This window comes from Chlorocebus sabaeus, chromosome 9 (genome assembly GCF_047675955.1).
Source record: "Chlorocebus sabaeus isolate Y175 chromosome 9, mChlSab1.0.hap1, whole genome shotgun sequence".
In the NCBI taxonomy this organism is placed as follows: domain Eukaryota; kingdom Metazoa; phylum Chordata; class Mammalia; order Primates; family Cercopithecidae; genus Chlorocebus; species Chlorocebus sabaeus.
In genome coordinates this window covers 56,634,773-56,656,098 of record NC_132912.1, presented here as the reverse complement: position 1 = coordinate 56,656,098, position 21,326 = coordinate 56,634,773, and the positions used below count along the sequence as shown (strand labels likewise).

The window sequence follows — 21,326 nt, the reverse complement described above, 5'->3', positions numbered from 1 at the left end:
TCCCTTCCTACACTGCCACAAGAGCATATATTCTCCAACGATCTGATCAGATTCCTCCCCTGCTTCAAAATATTTGACCCCTGTGGAAACAAAAATATAAGCCCTTTACTTGAGAAAGGAAAATATGAAATCAGACATTTTTATTCTAACATGGAGAAAATAAGCTTTAATAGGAACCTTGAAGAAATCTTGAGTCATTGACTTCAAGATTTTTATTCCAGTACTGTATTATAAATTCTTTCTCTCTGCTGATAACAAAAGTTCTAGAACAAAAGACTACCACTGAAGGAGCCAAACAGAAAACCTATTTGCTAGCTAATGAAATAGGGCATAGATGAAAAAAAATTAAATTGGTCATGCTTAATCTGTTCAGTTTCATAAGTGAGATTTCTCTAATGTTTTCCTGCCATTTTCAGTGCAAAGAGATAAGACTTGTGTTGCTGCCAGACTCTTTTATTATCCACATAGAAGGCAAGTCTTTATATTTGTCAAGGTTTACATGATTAGGAATCATAAATCACAATTAACTACTGCTTAAGAGATAAAGGTTCATGAATTTTGCATGCTGTTAATCACCTTATCACCCTTTCATGGTTTTAACCTGCTCTTTCTTCACGGTATTATCACAACATTATATTTTTTCTGTGTTCTGTCTCTACCAGAAAGTAAAGTCACAGAGCAAGGACTTTATTTTGTTAAAATGGTGGTTGCACACACGTGTTTGATTCATTTGTTGTTTTTTGGTTTTTGATTTTGATTTTTTGAGACTGAGTTTCCCTCTATCCCCAGGCTGGAGTGCCGTGGCGGAATCTGGGCTAACTGCAACCTCTGCCTCCCAGGTTCAAGTGATTCTCCTGCCTCAGCCTCCCAAGTAGCTGAGATTACAGGTGCCCATCATGCCCGGCAAACTTTGTATTTTTAGTAGAGATAGGGTTTGGCTAGGCTGGTCTTGAACTCCTAACCTCACATGATCCACCCGCTGTGGCCTCCCAAAGTACTGGGATTAGAGGCTTGGGCCACCATGCCTGGCTGATTCATTTGTATATATTTCTAGAACACAGCTTGGTACAAAGTTGAGCATTCAGTAAATATTTGTTGAAATAGAGAATGAATGAACTCCCATTCACAATTGCTTCAAAGAGAATAAAATACCTAGGAATCCAACTTACAAGGGATGTAAAGGACCTCTTCAAGGAGAACTACAAACCACTGCTCAGTGAAATAAAAGAGGAAACAAACAAATGGAAGAACATACCATGCTCATGGATAGGAAGAATCAATATCGTGAAAATGGCCATACTGCCCAAGGTAATTTATAGATTCAAGGACATCCGCATTAAGCTACCAATGACTTTCTTCACAGAATTGGAAAAAACTGCTCTAAAGTTCATACGGAACCAAAAAAGAGCCTGCATTGCCAAGACAATCCTAAGCCAAAAGAACAAAGCTGGAGGCATCACACTATCTAACTTCAAACTATACTACAAGGCTACAGTAACCAAAACAGCATGGTACTGGTACCAAAACACAGATACAGACCAATGGAACAGAACAGAGCCCTCAGAAATAATACCACACATCTACAGTCATCTGATCTTTGACAAACCTGACAAAAACAAGAAATGGGGAAAGGATTCCCTATTTAATGAATTGTGCTGGGAAAACTGGCTAGCCATAAGTAGAAAGCTGAAACTGGATCCTTTCCTTACTCCTTATACGAAAATTTATTCAAGATGGATTAGAGACTTAAATGTTAGACTTAAAACCATAAAAACCTTAGAAGAAAACCTATACCATTCAGGATATAGGCATGGGCAAGGACTTCATGTCTAAAACACCAAAAGCAATGGCAACAAAAGCCAAAATTGACAAATGGGATCTAATTAAACTAAAGAGCTTCTGCACAGCAAAAGAAACTACCATCAGAGTGAACAGGCAACCTACATAATGGGAGAAAATTTTTACAATCTACCCATCTGACAAAGGGCTAATATCCAGAACCTACAAAGAACTCAAACAAATTTACAAGAAAAAAACAAACAACCCTATCAAAAAGTGGGCAAAGGATATGAACAGACACTTCGCAAAAGAAGACATTCATACAGCCAACAGACACATGAAAAAATGCTCATCACTCGTCATTAGAGAAATACAAATCAAAACCACAATGAGATACCATCTCACACCAGTTAGAATGGCAATCATTAAAAAGTCAGGAAACAACAGGTGCTGGAGAGGATGTGGAGAAATAGGAACACTTTTACACTGTTGGTGGGACTGTAAACTAGTTCAACCATTGTGGAAAACAGTGTGGTGATTCCTCAAGGATCTAGAAGTCAAAATACCATTTGGCCCAGTCATCCCATTACTGGGTATATACCCAAAGGGTTATAAATCATGCTGCTATAAAGACACATGCACATGTATGTTTATTGCAGCACTATTCACAATAGCAAAGACTTGGAATCAACCCAAATGTCCATCAGTGACAGACTGGATTAAGAAAATGTGGCACATATACACTATGGAATACTATGCAGCCATAAAAAAGGATGAGTTTGTGGGACATGGATGCAACTGGAAACCATCATTCTCAGCAAACTATGGCAAGAACAGAAAACCAAACACCACATGTTCTCACTCACAGGTGGGAATTGAACAAGGACATCACTTGGACACAGAAAGGGAAACATCACACACAGGGGCCTATTGTGGGGAGGGGGGAGGTGGGAGGGATAGCATTAGGAGATATACCTAATGTAAATGACGAGTTAATGAGTGCAGCACACCAACATGGCACATGTACACATACGTAACAAACCTGCACCTTGTGCACATGTACCCTAGAACTTAAAGTATAATTTTAAAAAATAAATAAAAATAAAATCAAGAAAAAAAAAAAGAAATAGAGAGTGAAAAAGAAAGTAACTCCCTTGCTTATTCCACAACTAGCGCTTCACCTATCAAATTACATGCAATGGAAACATCTTAGACCTCAGAGCAACCCTGGGTGCCAGGCACAGGTGGCTGTCATCAGGCCTATTACACAGGTTTAGGGTGAAATTTGAAAGTGTACACGGGAAAGTAAAAAAGCAACGAAAAAACCATCTAGAAAAAAATATTTTCTGGATTTCACGATCTAACCTTTTGCGTGAGACCCCAGATACCGGATGACTCCGCTCAGAAGCAGTCACATTGGGAGGATATTTATCTCACAATAAATTAAGGGACAAAAAGTCCTTCAAACAGAAAGGAACGGAATAAACGGAATAATTTTTAACTCTAACATTACTTTCTTTCAATTTTTACATAATTCTTATATCTGCGGCGAGTGAAAAGGCTAAAACAAAAGCAAAAGAGACCTCCGCTGCCCCGAACAAAGATGGCCGAGACGACTCCCATGCCCACACGCAAAATGGACGCTGATTATGACGTTCCCTGCAACAATCCTCAACTGGCCCCGCCCCACCAATTTGGAACCCCGCCTCTGTAACCCGGAACCCCTCCTCCCCCACTGTGCCCGCGTTTCCGACAGAGGCCTGCCAGTGATTGGCTACTCGTACTATTTACCTCCTCTCGATGTTGCGTCATGCAGTGAGCTGGCGGAACTGTGCGCTTTCAGACCGTAAGGAGCGTGCTGGGGGCCCGGAAGAGAAACTACGCAGCGAAGGTGACCGGGGACCGAGGTAATGCTCTGGCTAGCTGGCGGGCGCCCGGGATCCCCGGTGCTCCTGACAGCCGCCCTCACGGGACCGCTGGGTGCGGAGGGAAGGGCTGGTAGCAGCGGTGCTGCTGGGTGCGTCAGGGCCGGCCTGCGCGTTGGGGTCGCAGTCCTGTGGGTGACCCAGTGGAGAGGGCGGCGGCCACAAGGTCCTGCTCAGGCGCGCAAGGGCTATTCTAGCCGTGCTTCTGTCCCGGGGCAACAAGGTGCTGAGTCATCCTTGCGGCCAGGCCGTACTGCCGCTGCGCTAGTAGCGGCACCTGGGGCGCGGACAGAGGTGTTGTGGGTTGATGTGGAGGTTTGCTGCCAGGTTCTCATCCGAATCTAGCGGGCTGGGTGAACTTTCTCGGGGACCAGGCACCCAAACTCATCCAGTGCTCACGGAGGCATAAGCCCTTGGATTAGGGTCGGTAGTATTTTCCCCATATTGTAGCAAAGACATCTGAGTCTTAGAGATCCACACCCCTCACAAGGTCAATTCTAACGTGTCAGAAGTGGGATTCCCACTCTGGGCTGTTAGGCCACATGGAGGTCACTCTGAGCTGGACCTCTTCGGCCCCACCCAGTGGGCTGAGTACTGAGAAAGATACAGGACAGCCATAGGTTCAGATGATGTAATGGCACGAAAGTTCCAAAAGCGCTGGGTGTTTTCCCAAAGGCCAGGTGCCGAGTATTAAGACCCTTAGTTCAGTTGCAGAGCTCGGAGGACGCTCGGGTATCTTAAAACAATAGTTCTTAGCTTTTGGAGTGTTCGTTAAAACACATATCCTTGGCCCTATTCCTAGAGCTAGAATCATTAGGAGCAAAGAAAGACGCAGGAGCCTACATTTTAAGATGCGTCCGGGTCACTTTCAAGCAGGTAGTCCAAGGGTCAACGCTGTAGTCTGAACACTGGGAATCGTTATGTTACAGATGGGGAAATGGACCCAGAAGGATATCACTTGCCTAAAATTCCCTACAAATCATTGGCAGAGATGGGCTGGTAGCCCCCGTTGGTTTGTACTTGTCATTTCATTCTGACCTATCATAGTCACCTCACTGTAGCATTACAGAAACACGATCCGCTGACTTCTGGTTGACCACCCATCTAGTATAATGTGCCCCGGAGCTAAGATAATCCAGTTTTTAGCATGCTTTTCTTTTGAAGACACCATTGAGGGAGTCTAATGTAAGGGAAGCCTAGTTGGTAACCGATTTTACTTTGAAAGACTAAATGTCCTTTACGCATTATAGTAGGACATATAGAATAGGTTAACTTAGAATATTTTTATATCTTATGTTGAAGGAAAGTATTATTTGGTATGATTAGCTGAAATTCATATAGTTGGCTTCTTTTAATATGTTTTAGCTTTGTAATGCAGAAGAGCTATTCATGTCTCTTTAGATGACACTATTTCTCTGACCAAAAGTTATGTACATTCTTCTTAAATTTTCCCACTGGATACTGGTATGAATCTTAAGCCAAAACTACATTTGTAAAAGCCATCATAGACCCGGGTGTAATCACATCCAGTTAACAGCCATTCTGTGTTACACGTAATTTTTGCAATCATCTATTTTATTATTGATCAAACTGGGACTTAAACCTACTTTGTTCCTCCATCCTCAGCTGTGTTCTCTGGGATGGGTTTCTTGCATTACCAAGGGATGATTGGGCAAAGAATTCATCGCTGAAAATTAAAAAGGTGGCTGTATTTCCTTTTCTACTAAAAAATAGTTTGTTCCTTCTTGACTCTGTCATATGTCCTTCTCTTAATTGGTTAGTGGATTGTTTTGTTTATGTTTCTTTTGTTGTTTTTGCCTTTTTTTACTAGCATTTCAGATCTGCTTGGTAGACCTGGTGCACCACCACCATGTTGGCTGCAAGGCTTGTGTGTCTCCGGACACTACCTTCTAGGGTTTTCCACCCAGCTTTCACCAAGGCCTCCCCTGTTGTGAAGAATTCCATCACGAAGAATCAGTGGCTGTTAACACCCAGCAGGGTAAAGATAATCTGAATGTTTTTATATTGCTGCTTTTTCCATTTGTGCCCTTTCTTTTTGGCAGAGTGTGGCTGCTCTGCCTTTAGTGTGTTATACGTCAGTTAGCCCTGATAATATCCCGTCAGCTCTTTCTCCCCATTAGTTTGTATCATTCTGGTCCCTCCTTATCCCATATGAAAAAGAAAATGGATTTCTGTAACTTTGCTTTTGCTTACAGCTTCTAGAGTTTCTCATTTAGAAAATTTAGAGTACATTGTGAGGGATTGAGAGTTATGTGGTGTAACGGAGATCCTGGAGCACATAGAAGTTTAAGAACCCAGGGATATTACCAGTTGGCCAATAGCTTATTAATAAATTATTAAAGAAATTATCTCTTATTTAGAGATTGATAATATCTGTCAGGTTAGATGAAGGGATGGCCTACCCCTCCACACCTGTGGGCATTTCTCGTTAAGTGGAACGAGAGACTTGAGAAAAGAAATGAGACACAGAGACAAAGTATAGAGAAAAAAAAAAAAATGGGCCCAGGGGACCGGCACTCAGCACACAGAGGACCCACGCCGCCACCGGTCTTCTTTACCATCTTAAAGATAAGGGAGTGGAAGGATAATAGGATCATTGTAGGGAGAAAATCAGCAGTAAGACATATGAATAAAGTTCTCTGTGACATGAATAAGTTTAAAGGAAACTGCTGTGCCTTAATATGCATACGCAAACATCTCCATAAACCTTTTAGCAGCATTGCACCAGCAAGTCCCACCTTTTGCCCTAAGGCGGTTTTCTCCTATCTCAGTAAACAGAGCATATAATCGGATTTTACACCGTGATGTTCCTTTGCCCAGGGACGGGCAGGAGACAGATTCTTTTCTCTATCTCAACTGCCAACAACCGCCAAGAGGCCTTCTTTCCTCTTGTACTAGTCCTCCTCAGCACAGACCCTTCACAGGTGTCAGGCTGGTGGACTATCAGGTCTTTCCCTTCCCACGAGGCCATATTTCAGACTATCACATGGGGAGAAACCTTGGACGATACTTAGCTTTCCTAGGCAGAGGTCCCTGCGACCTTTGGCAGTGTGCGTGTCCCTGGGTACTTGAGATTAAGAGAATGGTGATGACTTTTAACCAGCAAGCTGCCTTCAGGCACTTGTTTAACAAGGCACATCCTGCACAGCCCAAAATCCGTTAAACCTTGAGTCACCACAGCACCTGTCTCTTGCAAGGACAAGGTTGGGGGGTAGGGTCACAGATTAACAGCATCTCAAATGCAGAACAAAATGGAGTCTCTTATGTCTACTTCTTTCTATATAGACACAGTAACAGTCTGATCTTTTTTCCCCCCACATTAGAAAGAAACCCATCATTATAATAGATTTATGTTCTAGCATTCAAATTATAAGGTTTAAAGTGAGGTAATGAGGACAATATACAGAAGCTAGAAGGAGACTTTTTCTCTTTTAAATTAACTGTTCCACTGTTGAAAAAGAGCCAAAATGGAGGTAGTAGTCTTCCCTCCTCTTGGCTTTGTGTTAAGGAAAGATGCCTTTCTTGAATGCATATCCCAGATGACGAAATATAGCTAATAATGCTTATAGAATGCATTTCTTAAAAATGCTAATAGATTCTCATCTTGATATTTGGTTAAGATTTAAAATAAATAATTCTAGGTATGTAAATCTATAGCTTGTAAAAGAAACAGTTTTTCTGAAATTGAAACTAAGAAGAATATAATGAATTACTACCAAAGGTGGAGCACAGGAAAGGTATACATTTACTTATTTATTTTTACATTTAGTTTTTTAAGTTGGCTAATAAATTTTCATAGTGAAGTTACGTATATAGAAAGTACCAACTTTCTTTAACTAGAGTTTTCTAATGTAAAGAAATCTTGCATTTTATTTTATTGACGTCTGTTTTCACGTGGGTGGTCCATGTCTTTGTTTGCATGTGTGTCAGGAATATGCCACCAAAACAAGAATTGGGATCCGGCGAGGGAGAACTGGTCAAGAACTCAAAGAGGCAGCATTTGAACCATCGATGGAAAAAATATTTAAAAGTAGGTGGCTGTCTTTAGTTTTTAACCTAGAATCTATGGATGTGTTTTAAGAGGTCCCTGAACAACTTCCTGAAAACATATGTGTATTTGTGTGTGTATTTGTGCATTTTCTGGGAAGACCACATCATTATTCTGAGATCTGACAATCCAGCAAAGTTTGGTGCTTTGCACTGGTTTCAGTGGTTATCAGTCATACTTATTCCAGTGGAAATTTTGCTCTCCCTTTTTTTAAAGAAAAGGATTATTAATATGCCATAGTCCAAAGGTATAGTCTGTTGAGAAAGTTCATTTTAAGTGTGTAGAATCCTCATTCAAGCATATAATATTTGTATATGTTTCAGATTAAGAATAAATCGCCAACACATAGATGTTAGTAAAAGCCTAGCTGTCCAAGAAGAGTCCTTTAACTGACCGCTCACATAGGGCCTCAGGAGGCAGTACTTTAACGTATTGCCAGTTTGGTTCAGTTTGGGTATCAGCTTCGCAAGTTCAGAAACTAGACTGTTAATCATCCTAAAGCTACTCAAAGAATACCACTGCTCCTTAATAATCTTACAAAATGTCTTTACAATGGGAGAGAGCCCTAATCAGTATCCTTCAGGTCATTTCTTTCTGATTTGACCCTAGAGACCAAATCATGCAAATTATGTAGTGACAGTCTGGTATAATATTCTTAGTAAATGAATTAGACTAAAAGAATAACATGCACTTTATGAATACCTCTGTTGACTTAGAGTTGATAAGTTAGTTATCTGTCAGCACCCTAAAACAGGAGCCGCCTCTCATTTGATTCTGCTGCATAAACACTGATTATATTTTCTTTCTGTTTTTTCTCGATTTCCACGTAAAGCATGATTTGTGTTAATACCAGGCAGTGTGGTATGACTGTTAACATTTCCTTCTCATTTTTTACTTTCCATGAATGTCATGTGAATATACTTCAGCCTCTTATTAGTAAAATAGTGTGTGTCACAGAAGTAGCTCCACATCTACAGATATACTGCCCCCTCAAATATTGTTGGAGTGAGGTTGAAGATTCACCAAGTCTGATTCTTTCTTTTTGGTACTGATTTTTATACCTTTGTTTCAGGAGTGTTTTTTTTCTACTGGTTACCTAACATTGAGGCAGTTTCTGTGCCCCATATGCACTGATTATGGCTGTTATTAAATATGATACATTATTTGATTCCCTTCATAAATATTTTAAAGGCTTTGTCCAGATGTGCCAGTACTAACCTGCATTTCCTTCTGTGTTCTGCAGTTGATCAGATGGGAAGATGGTTTGTTGCTGGAGGGGCTGCTGTTGGTCTTGGAGCATTGTGCTACTATGGGTTGGGATTGTCTAATGAGATTGGAGCTATTGAAAAGGCTGTGTAAGTAATTGTCTTAAGTAAATTGTTCCTAAACAACTCCAACCTCAAACAAAAATTCCAGTTTTCTTTTCATTCCTATCTTTAGTCACTTTGGAATGTTTTGTGTCCAGTTTTTGTGTATACACATAGAGAATCTCTTCTTGCTTCTTTGACATTTATTTATTCAAATCTAAATAAAAATCTTTTAGCAAGGTTATATGTATTTAAGTAAGGAGAAAATACGTTGTTGTTGTTGTTGTGTTTTGTTTTGTTTTGTTTTGTTTTTTGAGAGGGAGTCTCGCTCTGTCACCCAGGCTGTGTGCAGTGGTGCGATCTCAGCTCACTGCAACTTCCGCCTCCCAGGTTCAGGCAATTCTCCTGCCGCAGGCTCCTGAGTAGCTGGGACTACAGGTGCCCGCCGCCACGCCCAGCTATTTTTTGTGTCTTTAGAGATGGGGTTTCACCATGTTGGCCAGGGTGGTCTCGATCTCCTGACCTCCGGTGATCCACCCTCCTCGGCCTCCCCAAGTGCTGGGGTTACAGGTGTGAGCTACTGCGCCCAGCCAAAAATATGTTGTTTTTTATATGTGCTTGTATGTTTTATCTCATTTAATCCTTATAGTAATTCCCAGGTATGCATAATTATCGTAATTATTTCCATGATAAATGAAGTGAATAACATTTAAAGTATAAAATGATTTATCGTGAGGTCGCCCACCTAGTATATGACTCAACCAGAAATCAAATCTGTAATTTTATAAATTGATCATGTCATGTTTCTTACAGAATTTGGCCTCAGTATGTGAAGGATAGAATTCATTCCACCTATATGTACTTAGCAGGGAGTGTTGGTTTAACAGCTTTGTCTGCCATAGCAATAAGCAGAACGCCTGTTCTCATGAACTTCATGATGAGAGGCTCTTTGGTGGTAAGTCAGCTGTTTTTGTTTTCCTTTTTCATCTGAAGATCAAAAGATTAGATAAAATATATTGGAGGGAAGTGGGTATTAAATGGAAAGAATACTGTATTGAACAAGTTTTTGTTCAAATAATGTATGAATTACAGGTTGAGCATCCCTAATTTAAAATCCAGAAATGCTCCAAAATCCAAAACGTTTGTGGTGCCAACATGATGCTCAAAGAAAATTGTAGCACTTCACATTTTGGGTTTTTGGATTAGGGATCCTGAACCCTAACAACAATGAAGTGTAATGATAAATAGTCTGAAATCTGAAGTCTGAAACACTTCTGGTCCCAAACATTTCTGATGAGGGATACTCAACCTGTATTAGTGCAGCCGAGATAAAGTAGGAAGTTCATTCTGGGTAGGTCAGCTATTATTCTTTATTAAACATGTATTCAAATAATACCGGAGGAGTTAGAAATCAAACTTACAAGGACAATGTTCTTGTCTAGCAGCAGATAGCAAACAGCCTCTAATTTATAGCAGTTTACTAAAAAAATAAGGCAAATGCAAAATCATCTTAGAAGTCAAACGGAAATGCCCAGTACAAAAACCTAGCCATTTTATGCAGTTAAGGGTGGAATAGTGCTGCTGCTACTATTCCTAAGATTCTTGACCTTATAGAAGATTTTTATATTTAATGAGTTTCTCTAGAGCCCTTGTTATTTTGCTAGATATGAGAATTTGAGTATGTGTGCCCTATTCTGCTATTTGGTAGAAGAGATGAACTGGAATAAGTGGCACAGATACGCAGTAAGAAAGTGCAAAGTCAGTCGAGAGTTTCTGTCTTGAACAGTTAGGCAAGGTCCATGAAGGAGATGTTTATTTAATCAGGGTTGTTGAAGGCTAACATGTTTCATTTGTTTTAGAGTAGACAAGAGGGCCAAGTGTAGTGGCTCACACCTGTAATCCCAGCATTCTGGGAGGCTGAGGCAGGAAGATTGCTTGAGCTCAGGAATTTGAGACCAACCTGGGCAATGTAGTGAGACACTGTTGGTAATTTTTAAATAAATACAAAGTTTTAAAAATTAAAAAAAAAAAAATTTTAAGTAGACAAGGGCAATCCAATTTTACCAGTTTAAGCAAAGAGGAGGTAGGAAAACCTAATTTTAGAGGTGACTTGCAATCCCATTAGAGGAAAATTCAAGTGTTTGGGGTCTGGATGTTGAAGAAGATATGGTTAGAAAGGGTATGATTGTCAAGCTGAGGAGAGAACCTAAGCAGTCGGAGGCCATTGGAGATACTGGAACAACAAAAGCATGATTTGTATTTGAGTTTTTAGAACCAATGTGGAAGGGACATGGAGCAGCTGTACCAGCTGTGCCTTTGTAAGATCTGAAACGAGGGATGATAAGAACCTGAACTAGAGCAGAGTATGAGACTGGAGGGGAAGGAGAGTTGGAAGAGTTCATGTAACACTGATTCTCCACATAGGGACCAAAATCCATAATATTTTCACTGTATTATACTTTACTAAAGGATAGCCGTTAACAGTAGCATAGCCATTTGGACATTTATGTATTTTTAGGATGATGCTTTTCACATAGATGTCATCAATCTCCCAGCCCAGAGGTTCACAAAGGCACATAGTGTTCTCACTGGGGAAGTCAGTTTTAATCAAAAGCAAATAATTTAAAACAATACTTTTGTAATAAACATGGCAATATTTACCTAAAATTTTAGGCTCTAAAATGAGACTTCAAAGAAGTTTTGTGTTTGGGCCATATCCCAGTCTCTTCTGGGCAAAAGATTACCCTCTTCCACTGTTAGTAATACAGAAAATACTCGGGAAAGCCAAAGACAAGTGTTACAGAGATGAAGATGTAACCTTTTGGGTGTGACATATATATACAAATACACATATAGACATGCAGATAATGTCAAAGTTTGTCCCAAGTGCTTCTGAGGAGAGGTATCTGATCTTGCTCCTGGGTGGCCAGGGTACCTACTAGAAAAAACTTTTGAGATGATGAGACAATACTTCAGTAAGTCGACCAGATATGGAAGGAGGTATTCTTAGGCATGATGGACTGAATTAAGGAGGCTGAAACTTTGGGGCATGTTGGCAGCCCTGCCAGTTCAGTGTGGTTGGAATGAAGAGTTTGGAATGAGACTAGATCATAAAAGATCTTTAAAAAATTTAATTGCAGTAAATATCCCAAAAGTGCTGCCCACAGAGGATGTGTGAAATAGTTTGTAGTAATTATTTCTCATTAGAAAATGGTGGAGTGGAGCTTGATATGCTTTTCTTTTCTCTTTAATGTTTTTTAAAAATAGAGACTAGGTCTCTATGTTTGCCTAGGCTTGGCTTGAATTCCTGGGCTCAAGTGATCCTCTCACCTCAGCTTCACAAGTAACTGACACTACAGGCACATACCACCGCACCCAGCTCAGTATGCTTTTTTGTGTTAAGATTTTCCCATTCTTGGCAAAACCAACTGTTTTGTTTACCTGTACTTTATATTAGAGGTTGAATATTTGATGTTCATGGGTGAGACAGATGATACAGGTGAGTGAGGAGGCCTGGTGTGTCACACAGGAGATTGTGGACATCTAGAGTAGCCTTCTCAACTAAAACCATTCACCATGCTCTTGTTTTTTTTTTTTTTTTTTTTTTTAACGTAGTTTGCCAAACAAAACATCTGTGGCCTGATTCCAAGGGCCACAGGTTTGCAATCTCTGATTTAAATTTCTTGAAGATTAACACTGTCTTTTTTCCATTACATATTAGTACATTTCTTGTCATACACAAGGAATATTTAAATATTATAACACTGGAAATCTAAGATAGGCAAAGAAAAAGAATGAGGACCAAATTAACCATAAACCTGGAAGGGTAGAAGTATAGAATCTTATTTCTCATTTTTCTTTTCCATGTGCTGTGATATCTACTTTCTGTTTTTCAAGTCTTCATTTAGCAGATATGGAGTTCAAAGCTATATGCTATATATATTTTCTTTTTTTAAATTAATTTGTAAGCTTGACTGATTTTAAAGAAAATCCTATTTGTGTTATACAAAAGTATATTGTTTAATTAAGAGTTAATTATCTTGGGATCCCTAACGGGTTTTTGTTTCACCTCTGCCCAACAAGAATAAAATTGTTAAAAGATGTGATGCCAGTCCAAGCTTAAGTCATGCATTTGAAGCTGTCTGCAAAACCTCGTATATGGCAGTAGGGGGCGCTCATGCTAACTTAGCCAAAACTGTGAAATGAACCCAGAGCTTTTAATGTGGCAGAAAAATAAAAGCTTTGATTTTTTTTTTTTTTTTTTTTTTTTTTTTTTTTTTTTTTTTTTTTTTTTTTTTGAGATGGAGTCTCGCTCTGTTGCCCAGGCTAGAGTTCAGTGGCACGATCTTGGCTCATTGTAACCTCCACCTGCCCGGTTCAAGTGATTTTCCTGCCTCAGCCTTCCAAGTAGCTGGGACTACAGGCATGCACCACTGCACCTGGCTAATTTTTGTATTTTTAGTGGAGACGGGATTTCACCATGTTAGCCAGGCTGGTCTCGAACTCCTGACCTCAGGTGATCCACCCGCCCCAGCCTCCCAAAGTGCTGGGATTGCAGGCATGAGCCACCACACCTGACTTTAAGCTTTGATTTATTATCTTTAACATTTTTACAACTAATGTATTAGAAATAACTAATTGGACTTCAAACCTGTGGGTTTCTGCTTTGTTTTCATATAAGGATCAGTTTTTCTTAATAGTACTTGTCTTTCAGACAATTGGTGTGACCTTTGCAGCCATGATTGGAGCTGGAATGCTGGTACAATCAATACCATATGACCAGAGCCCAGGCCCCAAACATCTTGCCTGGTTGCTACATTCGGGTATGTTCTGTTTTAAATTGTTATGAGACAACCTTGACTACTACCTTTTTTAGGTGGCTCTTCCCAATTGTAAATGACCTACATGGAATTTAAACCTCATGTTTAGAAAACACAATTTTCTTCAGTCATTACTGGCTGCCTTTTTGCCAGACCTTTGCTTCGAAAGGTTGATTTTGCTCCTAAGACCATGGACATCTTCAATACGAAACTTGTGTCTTCTGACAGTCTAATATATGCAGAGATTGGCTTTTGTGTGTTTTGTTCAATACCAGGAGGGCTTTATATCTAGTACACATCATTTGAGAGTTGTTTTTGTCTGGTATATTTAGAAAAATTAAAAACTGAGGATAGAGAAAGTTGTGCTAACAATGTTGCTGCAAAATACAAAAAACTGAGAGGAGTCCTAATTAGAAGTGTTCTGTGTAGAAATTTCACCCACTGTTTTGCCTAGAGCAAAAAGTATTTTTAAATTATTCATCATGAGATAGTATACCTTATTAACCATATAGCTTGATCTAAAAATGTTACTCTTTAAACTAGTATTGAAAATTCAGTATAAAGATAGCTTTGTGCCTAGTCTGTGAGGCAAACTGCATTTAAGTAAAAGGTAACTTATTCTGCTTAGCACTGAAATAATGCATTATCTAAGATTTTTTTCAGTTAAGGAGTTCCTTTACCTTGGTTAAATTATTGGTAAAATTTTTACTATAATTTTTATGAAATTATTTATAAATATCTGACAACTAGAATTATTTATAAGCTATTAGCAATCCTTGTTATGTAAAGCAACAGCAGTGTCTGTCTTAGAAGTTCCCACACTTTAAGTTTATCATCGTATGCTTTTCGCTTTTGATAGTAGTAGGTTTGACCTTGAGTTACTTGTTTTAAGCTTCTTTATCTGAATTATATGAATGTTGTAGAAACTAGTGGTAAGATCAGATTCAAATAACTGCATGGAATTTGGTGGTTAGTAAATAAGTAGATTAGTGTTTGCTTGTGAGTGTGATTGATTAGGAATAGTGTTAATGTTGTGATATAGAATTTGAGTAGTCACCAGTTTGGGTTGTAGAATTTGGTGGGGGTAGTATCATCTAAAAGGCAGAACTTTTTGAATCATAGTGCTTAAACAGTAAGGTATAATATAAAGTGGCATGTTAGAAGTGATATTTTCCTTTTGCTTGTTATTTAGTAAATACTTAATGAGCACTTGCTCTTTCTCCAGGTGTGATGGGCGCAGTGGTGGCTCCTCTGACAATATTAGGGGGTCCTCTTCTCATCAGAGCTGCATGGTACACAGCTGGCATTGTGGGAGGCCTCTCCACTGTGGCCATGTGTGCGCCCAGTGAAAAGTTTCTGAACATGGGTGCACCCCTGGGAGTGGGCCTGGGTCTCGTCTTTGTGTCCTCACTGGGTAAGCTGCTATGTTTTAACACTTAATTCTTGGTGCATAGTTTCTTGTAACCTGAAATACTCCAATATCCTAATTGACCGAGTCATTTATTTTAAAAGTTTTTTTAAAGATTGATGTTAATTTGACTGGATTTTACTATTGGCATCATATAAAAATCATGGCAACACGGTCAACCATTATTACTGGCTTTACCAAATACATCTAAAATGGGAAAGTTGGTCTGGAGAACATGAATATTGTTCTGATGCGATGCAAGAACCTTCCTGTGAAATGGGCAAGTGGCTCATTGGAGGAATGAGTATCATGGATTTTGAACTAATATAAATAAGATTAGACAGTACGTATACCCAGATGTCGTCTTACCTGCACAGTATACCAAGGAGATTTTTTTTAAGTAATATAAATCATAAACTCAGTTATTCGAAATCCTTTTTTAAAAAAATCTTAATTGTTTTTGCATTTTGATTTCAGGATCTATGTTTCTTCCACCTACCACGGTGGCTGGTGCCACCCTTTACTCAGTGGCAATGTATGGTGGATTAGTTCTTTTCAGCATGTTCCTCTTGTATGATACCCAGAAAGTAATCAAGCGTGCAGAAGTGTCACCAGCGTATGGAGTTCAAAAATATGATCCCATTAACTCGTAAGTAATGCGTTTTACTTAACACTGTTACTCTGTCACATAAGGATGCTTGTGTGTATTTGATCTGTTTTGTTTTATGGCCATATTAGTTTTCTAGGGATACTGTTAACAAAGTATCGCAAACTGGGTGGCTTAAAACAAAACTTGATTCTCTTGTAGTTCTGGAGGCCAGAAATCTAAACTCAAGGTGTTAGCAGGGTTGTACTTCTGAGGGCCCTGAGGGAAAATCTGTTCCCTGCCTCTCAGCTTCTTGTTACTGCTGGCAGTCCTTGACATTCCTTGGCTTGTAGATGGATCATTCCAGTCTCTGCCTCCATCTTCACATCGTGCTCTACCTGTGTACCGGGGCTTAGGATTTCATCATATTTTGTTGTGGGGGCGGAGGAGGGTCACAGCTTAAACCACACCAATGGCTTTGTCAGATTTCCTATTTTACTTTTGTTGCAGTTTGGTCTGTTCTCTGTTTAGTAAACTATCCAAAAAACCTCTGATTATATTGCAACTTAGTGCGTTCCATTATCAGAATATTTTGTCTATTTTTGTGAGCCAGCCTCAGGGTACAATAAATAATGTCCTCTTATTGGTCAGTTAATTTTGTTAGTGTATTTTGCAGACTTTAAAACTGAAGAAATGTATTAGTCAAATATTATTTATTGGAAAAGGTATATAATTGACTTGCAATTTTTAATAGAAAAGCCTATTTTATACTTCTAGAAATTAGAAACTCTTCAGTATAAAGATTCTAGTTTCAGAGATAGCAGCTTGAGTTGGCATTGTTATTATTTTTTTTTTTTCTTTTTTCTTGGAGTCTACCAAAGTAGGTTATTTTATTTAAACAATTTTCTTGAGTCAGTTTCATTGTGTCTGTCACATTTTTTTAAAGTAATTTGATTTTCTTTAAAAATAAAACTTAATGTAAAAAAGTTGCTATAAAGCTTACAGATCTGTGGAAGTTTTCTTTAGGGGGTGAAGTGGGTCTTTTATATTAAAAAATGCCAGACTTGTGTCTAACAGGTTTTAATAAAAGTGTTTCTTTGGTCTTGTTTTGATTATTTCATTGTCTGCCACCTAGTTTTCTTTGCAAGTTGATATATGCAGAGTGTCAGAGAACAAAATAATGATTTTTTTTAAACTACTCTTTAACATTTAAAAGATGCGTCTGCCAAAAGGAAGACCTTAACTATTTTCTGGTCTAGGATTTCATTAGTTGGCAGTTAAACATCTTATTTTTAATTTCCATTTTATATCACTAAGACAAATAGTATTGCTTTTTCTTCTTTTGTGTATTAAGAATTCATCATCGCTATTAGAATTGCATCATATGTAATGGGCATAATTTTCTTTTCTAGGATGCTGCATATCTACATGGATACATTAAATATATTTATACGAGTTGCAACTATGCTAGCAACTGGAAGCAACAGAAAGAAATGAAGTGACTCAGCGTCTGGCTTCTCTGCTACATCAAACATCTTGCTTGTTTAATGGGGCAGATATGCATTAAATAGTTTGTACAAGCAGCTTTCGTTGAAGTTTAGAAGATAAGAACATGTCATCATGTTTAAATGTTTCAGTAATGTGATGCCTCAGGTCTGCTTTTTTTTCTGGAGAATAAATGCAGTAATCCTCTCCCAAATAAGCACACACATTTTCAATTCTCATGTTTGAGTGATTTTAAAACGTCGTAGTGAATGTGAAAACTAAAGTTTGTATCATGAGAATGTAAGTGTTTTTTCTACTTTAAAATTTAGTAGGTTTGCTAAGTAGGTAAAATTTAGCAAACCTGTGTTTGCATAGTTTTTGGAGTGCAGAATATTGTAATTAATGTCATAAGTGATTTGGACCTTTGGTAAAGGGACCAGAGAGAAGGAGTCACCTGCAGTCTTTTTTTTAAATACTTAGGTCTTATCACGTATGTGATTGATTAGTGAGGAGCCAGTAAGAAACACCTGGGTATTTGGAAACAAATGATCATTGTTACATTCATCTGCTGAACTTAACAAAACTTAATCCTGAAGCAGACACAGATGATGCATTCTCCTGCTTTTGCTTCTCAGTGTTGTCTTTCCAATATAGATGTGGTCATGTTTGACTTGTTAGGAAAGTACAGAATGTTAATCATACAGAGAATCCTTGATGGAATTATATATGTGTGTTTTACTTTTGAATGTTACAAAAGGAAATAACTTTAAAACTATTCTCAAGAGAAAATATTCAAAGCATGAAATATGTTGCTTTTTCCAGAATACAAATAGTATACTCATGGTTGCTAAGTGTTTTTTTATTTTTGCATATTTATTGAACTGTCTAATTGAATACAGCTTGCTTTTATCATCTCTTCAAGCTTTGAAGCCTTTATAGAAAAGCTTGTTTGTGGCTTACACTTGAAATTACGAAAGCAGTTTTTCTCCTAAGACTTTTGGTTTCTTGCATTCCCTCTCAGACTAAGCACTAAAAAGCAAAGCACACAGAACTAATTCTGTCTTAATGAAATATATCAACCCAAACGCTTAATGAGGGAAATTCTTCATTAGTTTCCCCTAGCAGAATTTTACTTCTCTTACACTGCTACACCATTACTTTCTTGAGACATTCGTAAGTTTTTTGATACAGAAGAGTTATTTTTGAAAGTCTTTATTGAAGGAAAAGAAGTCTGTATGATGACTGAGATGATTGCTATTTTTGACAAATATTTATTACAGTAATCCAGAAGTAATAATCATCTCCAAGCACATAGGATGCTTATTTCTGAAGTAAAGGTTTCAGCCAGGTGGTGATGGGTCTGATTTTTCCTAGTGAATCTCATGCATGCCATTTGAATAGGGATTTGTTCAAGAAAGCAACTTAGTTTCTTGCCAGTGTAGTATAGTGCAGTGTGATAAGTACATGATACTTGTAGCTAGACTACCTCTATTTGAATCCCAACTCATTTCTTATGTGACCTTGGGCAAATTACTTAACCTCTGTGTGCCGTTTCCTCTCCTATAAAATGAATATATTGGAACCTATCTTACAGGGTTATGGTTAAACGTGCAGGCACTTAGTAAGCATTACTTAAGTCTTAGCTATTGATGCTCTTTTTTTTATTAGTAAAAATGTAAATGCCAATTTTCTGTTTTTCTCCACGCCATCCTGATACCCATATCAGTATGATCTTAAAGTGCCTTGTTTTCTTTAAGTCATCTTTTAGAACCCAAAGTTTATGTCTTTTTTAAATTAATACCACTCACACACAAAATGATACAATTTCAGTGATGGTATCAGGCAGTTTATCGAGAAAACCAAGAGTTTTTTTACTGTTTTACTTTTTTTTAGTAGAGGGGTTCAGTTTGGTCTCGAATTGAGCTCAAACAATCCACTCACCTTAGCCTTCCTAAGTGCTGGCTTTACTGGCTTGAGCCACTGCCCCCATCCTGGGTTGTTTTGTTGTTGTTGTTAATGACATTATGTTATTGGACGACTTCTGACTTTGCTAAGACAATGGAGACTATGTAAAATAACATATAAAAGGTGGCCAGGTGCAGTGGCTCACGCCTGTAATCCCAACACTTTGGGAGGCCGAGGCAGGTGGATCACGAGATCAAGAGATGCAGACCATCCTGGCCAACATGGTGAAACCCTGTCTCTACTAAAAATACAAAAATTAGCTGGGCATGGTGGTGCGCACCTGTAGTCCAGGTATCAGGAGGCTGAGGCAGGAGAACCGCTTGAACCGAGGAGGCGGAGGTTGCTGTGAGCCAAGATGGTGTCACTGCACTCCAGCATGGCAACAGAGCGAGACTCTGTCTCCAAAAAAATAACATATAAAAGGTAAGCTGATATATAAATTGTGGTCATTTGTAAAATATACTAGTTGTAAAATGGCAATAGAAGAAAAATCACTAGTTTCTTGGCTCTTGTTAACCTACCACAGAGTTGTGGTGTTTTTTTTTTTTTTCTCATTCACAGCAAAGAGTAATGACCTGCAAAGTGATAGGCTTTAGGTAAAAAAGGAAAATACCCATTTTTCATTTTCTGACGTCATCTGAAATACTAAAGGATAAATGAAACATTTTAAAATAATCCCAAGAAAAAGGCCCTTTGAGTTGTTGCTTAAAATGATATCTACTGAACAGTCAGAAAACATGAATTTTTTATGTAACAGGTGCCATGCTAGCTGGGCCCAGGGGAGGCAATGGTGGATAAAAGTAATTGCCTTCTAAAGCATATCAAATCCGTGTAAACACGGCCATAGGCCATTGGATGAATGTCACAGAAAGGTAAGCAAAATGAAATGCAGACTGAATAATAAGTTTCTAAGATGACCCAGGAAGAAATTTTTGAGAGTAAGAGTAGTAGGTAAAGCACATAGAAAAAGGTAGTATGGGCATTTTATAAAATGGATGATTGATAGAGGAGGGTTGCAGGGAGAGATGGACAAAGTGGAAAAAGATGGTAAGAAATTGTCTTGAAGCTGGATTTCCCACTTGCTGTGGGTGTGTGCTTTGCCTGACACATTAAAACCTCCAGGCGTGGTGGCTCATGCCTGTAATCCCAATGCTTTGGGAGGCTGAGGCAGGAGGATTGCTTGATCCCAGGAGTTCAAGACCAATCTGCACAACAAACCCATGTCTACAAGAAATTTTAAAATTAGCGGGATGCAGTGGCGCATGCCTGAAGCCCCAGCTACCGAGGAGGATTGCTTAAGCCTAGCAGTTCAAAGCTGTGGTGAGCTGCGATTGTGCCACTGCACTCCTGCTGGGCAAAAAAAAAAAAACCCTAGGAAGACGGGCAGGCATGTTTCCCTTGAAATTGTATCTGGGTAGGATGTGTCCAGGTTAAAGGTACTGAAACTGAGTGATACCCAATTCTTGTATAATTCCAGTGGGGTAGGATGGCCCAGCTACACTAGTAATAGCTGATGTTTGAATTGAACTCTTGGCCCAAAGTTTGATCTTTGCACAAGGTCATATGGCTGGGAAGAATCAGACAAACTCCCTAACCAATTATGCCGGGAAGATAGATGATAGATCTAAAACCGTGTTTGACACAGCCATATAAAAGAAAGCAAGCTTGTCTTTACAGAGTTAGCTGGAGGCCATTATCCTATTACAAACAACAAATTAACCCAGGAACAAAAAGCCAAATGCCTCATGTTCTCACAAATGGGAGCTAAACATTGGGTACTCATGGACATAAAGATGGCAGCAGTAGACACTGGGGATTCCTAGAGGAAGGAGTGGGGCAAGGGTTGAAAAATTACTGGACACTGTGCTTGGTATCTGGGGGATGAGATCATCGGTACTCCAAACCTCAGTATCACGCAATATACACAGGTAACAACCTGCACAGGTATTCCATGAATCCAAAGTAAAAGTTTGAAAAAGTAA

General features: G+C 38.8%; 1 protein-coding gene across 1 annotated transcript; it reads left to right on the top strand.

Annotated features, from left to right (window-relative positions):
• Positions 1-3,559: 3,559 nt before the first annotated feature.
• Positions 3,560-18,225, top strand: GHITM (growth hormone inducible transmembrane protein). Its single transcript, XM_007962748.3, has 9 exons — positions 3,560-3,686; positions 5,536-5,703; positions 7,656-7,755; positions 9,017-9,128; positions 9,894-10,035; positions 13,795-13,903; positions 15,126-15,314; positions 15,786-15,957; positions 17,307-18,225. Exons 2-9 carry the CDS (start codon positions 5,575-5,577, stop codon positions 17,389-17,391), a joined length of 1,038 nt encoding a protein of 345 aa, XP_007960939.1. The 5' UTR covers positions 3,560-3,686; positions 5,536-5,574; the 3' UTR covers positions 17,392-18,225.
• The last annotated feature ends 3,101 nt before the right edge of the window (positions 18,226-21,326 follow it).